The sequence below is a fragment of the Antrostomus carolinensis genome, unplaced genomic scaffold (assembly GCF_000700745.2).
Source record: "Antrostomus carolinensis isolate BGI_N321 unplaced genomic scaffold, ASM70074v2 scaffold14565, whole genome shotgun sequence".
Lineage (NCBI taxonomy): Eukaryota > Metazoa > Chordata > Aves > Caprimulgiformes > Caprimulgidae > Antrostomus > Antrostomus carolinensis.
In genome coordinates this window covers 21,031-30,861 of record NW_010318526.1, presented here as the reverse complement: position 1 = coordinate 30,861, position 9,831 = coordinate 21,031, and the positions used below count along the sequence as shown (strand labels likewise).

Sequence of the window (9,831 nt, the reverse complement as noted above, 5' to 3'; positions counted from 1 at the left end):
TCTGTATGCAGCTTTGTAAGAGATGGATGTAAGTGACTGCTTTGTAGGCGGGGGGGGTAGCATAGCTGTTGTTTGTGACGTGGAAAAGCGTAAGCCGTGAGGACAGTGATTAACCAGCTTTAAAGAACCTAGGATGTACTTCTTTGATCCATACTTTGCTAAGGAGACTCATAAGACAGGACTTCAGCAGCCTATTGAGTATGGAGAAGTCAGCATAATTAAAGAATGACGAGGCAGCAGGAGCAACAGCTTCAACTTCCAGAAAAGTGAAGGCATAAGATACTGTGCTGATAGTGAGCAGCTTTCCAAAGGCTAGTTAAATCTGCTTGTCACAGCTGAAATATCGAAGAAAGTCTAGCAAGAGTTCTTCACCTTTTGGAACCTCCTTGAGTGATAGCTACTTGAGTTGACTCAAAATCAATAGGTCTAGCATTTAGACCTGAAAGGAAGGGCAATGAGCATAGGTAAGGTTTGCCTTTAAAATTTTTCATGAATTAAAAACAGTACTGGGAGGTTTTTAAACAAGGTAAGAGTAATTTCTTTAATTTTCAGGTTGAATGAGAAGCTGCTGCTTGACAAAATGGGGAATGTCTTGCACATCCTCTTCAGTTGAAGGTTTCTGACTGGGTAAGATTTGTAGTGTATAGTAAAACACTTGTTTAACCCTTATTTCCTTCTAGGCTTTCCTTTGCCAGCCTTTTAATATCGAGGAAAGCCTTAGGCATTAAGGAGCAAGTATTCCAGCATGTGTCATCCAGTGTTTCCCCTTCTGGGTGAGGGTTGCTTGCTGGCATAATTGCTATTCAAGAATCTTCCGTGCCTGGAAGGTGCAAAACTGCTGTGTGTCTGAGATCAACAAGACAGAAATGGTAAATGTTTGGAATTACGTGCTCTAGTTCCTGTGGGGAGGGTCCTGGGGGGGTTGGGAAATGGTTCATTGCCTTGTGCTAGAAAGAGACGCCTCACAGAAGCCCAGAAAGGTGAAGGCACTGGAGCGGTTGATCGCAGTTCTCAGTAGTGTGTGATACGCTGCTGCTGCGGTACCAGGTGGGTTTGTATTTACCTGTACAAATCAGAGTTCCCTGTCAGATTGTAGGTGCTTTCAGGCAGGGTGTGTTGGTGGAGGCTGCCACTGTCGCTGAGCTGACAGCACAAGCTGTTTATACAGATGGATGGCGGCAGAAGAACTTCCCATGTAATCTGTTGGGCACCTTGGTTCTTAACTCTTGGAACATGTCTTTCCTTTTCTGCATCTTCAATTGCTACAGGTCTGGGATAGTTTAAACTCCTTTTATATAGTAGTCCAGTACCCATTTAAACTTACCAGTACATTTTTGAGTCTATTGTTTTTGTGACGCCAGTTTCTATTTTAGTGTTGGTTATGCTCCAGTTACTCAGAAAATAGTCAAATGTAACCTGTGCATTTCAGTTTAACCTGGGGCTTAGGCAGGTTCACAGGCTGATGCAGGTATTGAAACTTACCTGCTGTCTGTAAACATCCAGAAAGCAAACTCTTGACATTGTAACATGCCATTAAAAGTTGACTTACAAGTAATTTACAATAGTAATGTTGAGCTTTTTATATAATTGGGAGCTACTTAACGGAAATCTCACAATGACTCTATATAGTTTAAAAAAAAAACCACTCTGACAAACTTTTTTGGTTAGCCAAGGTTGAGCCAAAATTTTTAACTGCTGCAGTAGTTAAAACTGCTACACAGTCTCTCCTTAGTGTGTAGGCTGATAGACAGCTCGTTGCTGAGGTGACAAGCTTGCTTTCTTGTGGCTAGAGGTGGAAAAGCTTTGCTTTTCCTCTGCTCGGCAGAGTCCCTCATGTGAGCTCACCTAGGCACCTGTGTGTTGCAGCAGGTAATGGGGAGAAGCACAAGTGTGTCTCACCGTGACTCAGCTGAGGGCAAATGCTTTTGTACTTTGAGGGAGGGGGAATGTTTTAATTTTCTAACAGTAAAATCTTGAAAAATGTTTTAAATAGAAGTGGGTTTGTTTAACAAAAAGTTCCTAGTTTGCATCCCATTACTAGGCCTGTGAATAGAGCAAAGTTCCTTTCCTTAACACTGAAGGATTCTGCGTTGCTGCAGACTTGTTCTGTGCTCTGGAGGTGCCTTTTTGCACCACGTATAGGACGAGATATTCACTGTTAGAATTATTTTCACACTTCGATTTATAACACTCTTGTTAGACTGATTTGCTTAATTTAAATTATTCATACCCCGATTTGTTCAGAAATAAACCTTGTCAAAGCTGAACACATCCTTAAGGAGTACTCGCTCAAGCGTGTCTTTGTTCAAGAGGCACTTCCAAGAGTTAAGAATATTGTTTCACGGTGAGGTTTTTTATAGTGGCTGCTATTGAAAACAGCAGCTGTGAATGGAGAAGGAGATGTTAAGATGTGACATTAACAAAGCACTGGTCCCTAAGCTGCGGGTCTGCGGAAGTTTATTTGATACCTAAACCTCCGTGTTAATCTAAAAGCAAACGGTACTTCCAGGTAGTAAAAATGTATTTCCCCAAAAGGGGCCCAGGTTGATGCAGATGTGGTAAGTGTTTTGTTGTTATAGAAGACTGAAATTAAACACAGCATCTTAACTTTGACATCCTTTAAATATTGAAGGTGGGAAGGGGAATGCTCCTAGTCTTTCAAACATTGATTGTGTGATGTACTGACTTGCTGTCTTTGGTTCCTGTGTTTAAGACATTAACGTGTTTTCATACACTGTCTACACTGCGGTGGAAAATTCACTTAAGCATCAGTCTGTGGTCTCTGACAAGTGTTTGTATCTTAAATTGTGTGGAGCATGAAAGATCTTGAGTATCACTAAAATTCAGATATCTGATGGATGATTCTTTTTCTGCTGTGGGTGCTACAGGTTGACATCTCTGTCTAAGATTAGCTTTTTCCTGAACTAAAGTAATCCAACTATCTTCGTAGAAGAAAAATGGTCTTCATGTAGAAGATAATATCGCAAGATTGGAAACAGAATAATATGTTAAAATAACTGGCAAAGACTTCAAGAGCAATGGTGCTAGCATGATGAAATCTTAGAACTTGTGCTTAAACAAGTTTAAAAATAGCATGGAAATCACAAATTTTGGTATAGTCCATAATGGATTGAAAGTTGTTAAAATATTTCAATTTTGTATCAGAATAAAGTGTATATTGTCAAATGACTTACAATCTAAAATGCGTTGCTATCACCTTTTTTTAGTGCTGTGAGGAATCCAAAACTGTCTTAAGTTAATGCAACACATAAGTTACAGGGTCGTCTTTCCAACTCAGGACTGCAAGTCAGAAAACCTTGGTTCAGCCCAGCTCCTCGGCTTTACTTCTGATAGTTGTAAAACTGATTATTTTTTTTTATCAAAAAATAAATGACCTCCATGTGGAGACGTGTCAGTGTATGAGGTCAGCATTGTGATGTGCTAGACTTGGCAACATCACCAGTCGCTCTCAGGTTTGGGAACATACTCTGTACCTCAGTAATAATAATAAACTGAAGGATATAATTTGCAGTCTGGTTTTTTCACATGTACCATCATATGAATGTGGAATATTTCTTTTAATGATGTTGGGTGTTTCGATGCGAGTGGAAGGTTCACCGTCTTCATGATATGAAAAATACTGCTCTAAACTGAGTTGTGGTCCAGGTTATTTCAGGCTGCTTCTTTGCCTGGTGGAATTCCAACAAGGCTTCTGCACTAGCTGCAGGTTTTGTGTTGTTGCTCTTTTCCTCTTGGTAATGGAGTAAGTATCCCTGCACCAGGCTTTAGACTTGTGGGCAGTACAAATACAAGGGCCCCTGCAAAGGCTGTAAGGATGCTGTTTGCCTTCGGCTTTCGCATCAGTGCTCAAATACGAAACAAACTGAAGGGCAGGGCATGGGTTTAGTGGGGTCTCTGTGTTTGAGCCAATTCATAACTAAAGTATTTCTGCTGGAAAGAATGTTTTCTCTGTAAGTCAGACATTTAATAGCCTAGTTAATAGCAGGGGGAACCCAGGAGCTCTTCCTCTTTAGGTTCTCTGTGCTTTGCCAGCAGACCCACCGGTGTATTTGAGCTACTGTACATCAGTGCTGACTGTCCTGGGCCATAGCTTGGTGTGCTCTCCTCCTTAACGCTCGTGTTCTGAAACTGCCATCCTTGAACATGGATTAGATCCTCTTGCTTTCAGTGGCAGCGGTGTCTTGCATTCCCCTAGGCTTGGTGACCGTTAGAGGTGTTTTCCTTACTAGGTGGTGCTGGTGGCAGTCACAAGAGGTGTATTTGAACAGCAGCAAGAAAAATATCTCTCACTCTTGCAACATCTTTAGCTGGTGCTGGGCTGCCCTACCTAGAGCAGATAAACCCGCTTCATCCAGCAAATCCAGACTCTAGTTTTTCAACCACTGGTAGTGACCATTTGCCCCAAAAAGAGGAGCGTTCTGCATTCAGAGTATGTCAAGGACTATGCAGTGGGATGGACTGACAAGGGAGGTCAGTATAAACAAGGTAAGCAGCCTCCCCCGCGTCACCTGGATTTACATTTACCAATGTCTAATGCAAAACACAAATGTTACTACTTGATGTAACAGGCAGGGTTCCTAGCATTTCCAGGGATGTTGGAAATCAGAGGCTACAGGGTTTTTTAATTACTTTGCTCCATCTGCTACTTTAGATACAAACATTTTGTGGGGCAGGACCTCACCTGAACTTATGAAGCAAGTAACAGTGTGAGAAGTTGTGGGAAACTGTTACTTTTCTCTTAAAGTAGGCTGAGCTGGAGCATGGGATAGTCCCATCCTGAAAGATGAATGACAAGGTGACAAAGATTGGAAATACAAAATTATTTTGGGTAATAAAAACGAAAGTGATTGTGCAGAGTTACACTGATACTACTAGGACCAACTGGACAATAAAAGAGCATCTGAAATTCCGTGCATACAGGGAAAACCAAAACTGGTACCTGTGTAACAGGAGGCTCCAAAGTAGCTAAGGCTATTCAGGGGCTTGGAGTCACTGGAGAGTTATATGAAGGCAGCAAACAGCATAGAACAGTTGAAAACAGACCTTCTGTAGCATCTCATGACAGTAATACTGGTGAGAACTGTGGCTTCCTGTACTAGTCCCCTTCCCCTGCCTGCCTCTTTGCACTTTTTTTTTGTTGTTTTCTGAGGACACTCAGAAGGTCCATAAAAAATGACAGAGATGAGATGCTTTCTGCTGGATATGCAACTCCAGCGTGGTTAAACAGTTAAGGAAATACAAACCTCAAGGCTTGTGGTTAGCTCATTATTCACACTGTGAATAACGAGCTAACGGAAGGGTGGCTTCCCAATCTGTTGTCCCTCTTCAAGCCCTTTCTCCTACAACATTATTAAATGGTCTTTGTGGGTCCTACTCTACCCTCTTTCAGTATCTCCAGTTCCTTCTTTTTAAAAAATGTTGCAAAACAACATGGTGTTCATTATACTAAATGAAGTTATGCATAAAAATATTGTAATAGAAAAAATATTCCTAAAATGATAAAGGCACATTTAATCCAAAATGTTTTTTTCTGACACTAGTGCTCAGTGTTAGCACTATTAGTTTAGAAGAAACTATGAGAAGTTTCATAGGGAAGATGAAGGAAGATTATATTATATCAATGTGTATTTCAAGTTACAAATTATGCATCTTCTGTATTCAAAAAACCCCCAGTAATCAAATCTATTTGAGGTGCTATTTATTTGCCCAGTTTTTATTCTCTGATAAATCCTAAGTGGAACTCCACACCCCTTTTCAATTAGTTGAGCACAGGTTCCCAATAGTGCAGCTGGTTGGCAGTTAATACGCCTTTGTCCATAAGCTCCAGAGTGATCACCACTGCCCGCTGCTCGGAGCCAGAGACGTACTGCATTTCAAGAACAATTACTCAAAAGTGTACAGAATTTTTAGCTGGAGAAATGCATAAAGCTGCCAATGTCTTAATTAACAGATTTTAAATGACTTTGGAGGAAAGATCTATGTAGTGTTAAAAGAGCGAAACAAAAGTTATGTAGACTTTACAGAGACTAGAAACTTAACTTTGTTACACAGTCCTTCCACGGGGCAGTTAAAATGATGCTGAACGAAGCATTAGTAACGCTGACAGTGCTGTGCAATACATCTCTGAGTATTTTCCAACAGCCTTGGAAAACTAAGGAGGATTTCCCTTCTTTAGGGAAATAAATGTGTATGAAGTAGAGTTAAAAAAAAAGTTTAATGAACTGATAAATCAAAATCAAAGACTAAGTTAAAATCGTATTAAATATAAAGCAAGTATAAATGTGTACGAAAAATGGGAAACAAACACTATTGCTTATTTATAAAAAAGTATCAGAAGCCACACTGTTTGTCTTGCAAGAAATTATATTTAGAAGGCTAAAATCATGTATATATATATATATCAAATAAATCTATGAATATAACAAGAGATAGGAACAGTATATAAATATGGTATCTTTAAATATTTACATGTATATGGAAACTAGGCAAAGCAGTGCTACAAGAAGGAAATGTCTGTTATAAAAGTGAGATTACAAATTTTGCATACATCCATCTGCATTACATGATTAGTTTTACACTTGCATCTTCCACAAACTAATTATTAACTTTAAAATTATCATTGCATAGAATTACTTGAAAAATATTACCTAATTCTGCATTCCACCTCACAGTAAAAACTATCAGGATAATGATACAAAAATAGTGACTCGGAGAACAGTAGCCAGCTGTGCTGCCCTTCAAAGTTTAGTCTCTGACTTCTTGCTTTTAGGAACAAGGAAGACGTTGCCATCTCTAGTTTGCTGCAGTGAGTACTCACTAGGGGAGTAAGACTTTCCATCTTCATCACGTAGCATGCTGAAGACCTCAAGGTATAAGGTGGTTAGTTGCTGTTTCATTTGACGAAGGCTTTTGTCATGCTCTCCTTTTTCTTTAAGCAATTTCTCTTTCTCATCTTTTAGGTTACTCAAGTCTTGCTTCAGTTCCACTATATTTTCCAGTTTTCTTTTACGGCAATTTTGAGCAGCCACTTTGTTCTTGCCTCTCCTGCGTATATCTCGAATAAGCGCAAGCTGGGCTTCATTGAACTGCTCCTTAGACATCATTTCATGAAAGTCATCGACGGGGAGATTGATGATTTTTTCAACAGGAAAAGGGATCTGCAGAGCTTTTGCTCTTTGCTCATCTGTTGTGAGATGAGCCTCAAGGCGGCTTGAAGGCTTATCTTTTGTGAATGGAGCTTTGGGGTGGCCCGGACTGGCAGGGGGTTCTTTCTTTGGTGTGTTTGTACACGCCAAACTAGGTGTTTGAGTGCTTGGCCCCACGGAGGGAAATACTGGGTCCTGGAACTGCAGTGGGTACGCGCTAACATCACTCTGCGGCACATTTCCAGGAGTACTATCCATGTCCTCCATTTCAGAATCACTACAACCAAAAGTCTTATCTCCACAGGCAGATGACTCAACAGAGTGTTCAGGTGATGCTACACTAGAACTCGCATTCAGTGAAATACCAGAATCAGAGTCATTACATTCTGGTGCAGTTCCTGAGTGGCTGCCGTTGAAAGCTTTACACAGTGAGAAATCAGAAAGATCAATAGGTTCGCTTAGAATTTCTGCGAGTGACTGGCTGATAGTGTTTGTCGTTGCCGTGACACCGTTCGCCTTTGTATCAATAAAGGTGGTGTAGAAATCCTCACAGAAATCGGAGTTTGAAGGGGATGTGTCATTTATAGAGTTCACACTCGGCTGGCTGGTGTCTTCTGGTGGCAAAATGCTGGAAAAGGGGCCGTCAATACTATCCATGAAATCTGGACTGCAGTTAACATCTTTTCTCATGTTGGGTAACAAGCTGTAGTAATTACAGCTGTTGTGCATCTCTGTTGGCTTGGTTTCAGGGCTTGTGATTGTGCTTACCTCAGCCAGGTTATCGTTTTCAATGTTAAGATACTACATGGGAAATGCAAGAGAGAAGTTGAGCAACACATCTCCAGTTGATAAAACCTTTATCTATAACCCACAAACATTAAATATTTTAGTAGTCAACATGCACATAGAATGGGTATTACAGCACTGATGTAAGCTAGATAACTACAACGCTTACTACAGAGAGGCAATCTAGGAAGAAGACTAGATACCAAAGCAGGAGCATGAAGCAATTTGGTTTGGACAAAGCTATTTAGATTAACACAGCAGAGCCTCTCAAACTCGGAGCAAGACGCCAAGAGACCCATTCCAATGTGGTGTGGAAGCTGCACGGAGCCCTCCTGTTCTGCTAGATTGCTAGTGGGGAACCTGGAGCTGCCAGGTCTGAACTTCTCCCAAGTGCCACTGCTAGGAATGGCAGAAGAACAGTAGATGTAAAATTGCTGAGTAAGACTTAATGAGCATTGCTGGCAAACAATCACTTTTAGCACTCTTTAATTTCACCTTACATGATAGATTTCTTTTCCTCAAAAACCAAGATTCTTTTAGGATTGAAGCAGCTGTTCAGTGCAGAGAAATGCAATTCTCAGTGAAGTCAAAAGAGAACTAACACAAAGCCTTGGAAACATTAACTCACCCCACGTACTTTTAGTTAAGCTGGCTAACACCAGTGTGAGCAAAGTCGATTACATTGATGGGCTTTCGCTGGCTACAAGACCAATGTTCTTTCCAACAGGGTGGCAGTTTTTAACTGAAGCTGAAATAAGCGTGCCTGCTGTCCCCAAAGAATTAGGCAATTACCGAAATGATTCTGTTTTTCTGAAGAAGGGACCACACACTGATTATTTAACCAGAGATTGTTGAAGGCTTAAGCTCAGGTTTTAAATGTGAGAGCTCTTTTTTTTTTTTCCCCTTTAAATATAATTCATACAAGGCAATGCCCTCAATTTAGTTATCTCTCTTCTTTCAGAAGATTATTCAATTACTATTCAGAATTACTGCAACAGATAATTTTGGTTTGGTTTCTTAATATATTTTCAGCACCACTGCTGCCTCTTCACAGCCAATTGCCCTTGTTACTTATTTGGGGCTCTTAAGCCTCCCACAGCGGTAAAGATCAGGAAATTAGGAAAATTGTGAAAAATAGAAAAAGATGAAGGGAAAAAGTAGGGTGGCAGGAAAAATGCAGTTCCTGCAAACACTTTTTAAAAATATATTATTTGGATTTACAGGCATTCCACTGAGTAGTCATCTCTTGGGTCAAGAGCATAAAGTAGAGCAGCATCATGCTGAAGCACGATGACATTCTACAATAATATATTTGAAAACAAATTTACTCAATTTTGTAGTCAAATATAAGGAAAATATAAATAGAAACATAAGGATAGGAGGAAAAAAAACCCCAGATGTCCTCTGTAACGCACAATTTAGTGCTATAGCAAAGTGATTTTTTTTGTTCCTTTGACATAATCAGTACGTGTACATTTACACAATTAGTTCTTACTGAACATATATAAACAGTAGTTATATAACTATACCTGACTCTTCTGTGTATCTAAATACATGTTCCACTACCATCTTTACAAAACTTTTTCCTTAAATAACACTTGAAAGCAAAAGTAACCATTTAGTGCTATAGCAAAGTGATTTTTTTTGTTCCTTTGACATAATCAGTACGTGTACATTTACACAATTAGTTCTTACTGAACATATATAAACAGTAGTTATATAACTATACCTGACTCTTCTGTGTATCTAAATACATGTTCCACTACCATCTTTACAAAACTTTTTCCTTAAATAACACTTGAAAGCAAAAGTAACCATAAGTGACTTACACAATCTACTTCAACACAGCAAAAAATACATTTACAATAATGCTTGTGGA

General features: G+C 39.8%; 1 protein-coding gene across 3 annotated transcripts in view; it reads right to left on the bottom strand.

Moving 5' to 3' along the window:
• Nucleotides 1–6,225: 6,225 nt before the first annotated feature.
• NFE2L2 (NFE2 like bZIP transcription factor 2) overlaps nucleotides 6,226–9,831 on the bottom strand; it is a 5,374-nt gene continuing 1,768 nt past the window's right edge. For 2 of the 3 annotated variants that reach the window (XM_010168936.1, XM_010168937.1), the window contains exon 4: nucleotides 6,370–7,967. In XM_010168936.1, coding sequence (XP_010167238.1) covers nucleotides 6,759–7,967 — 1,209 coding nt within the window. In that variant the 3' untranslated portion in view covers nucleotides 6,370–6,758. Of the gene's footprint in view, nucleotides 7,968–9,831 lie in introns of all 3 variants that reach the window. The other variant, XM_010168935.1, reaches the window with a different exon arrangement.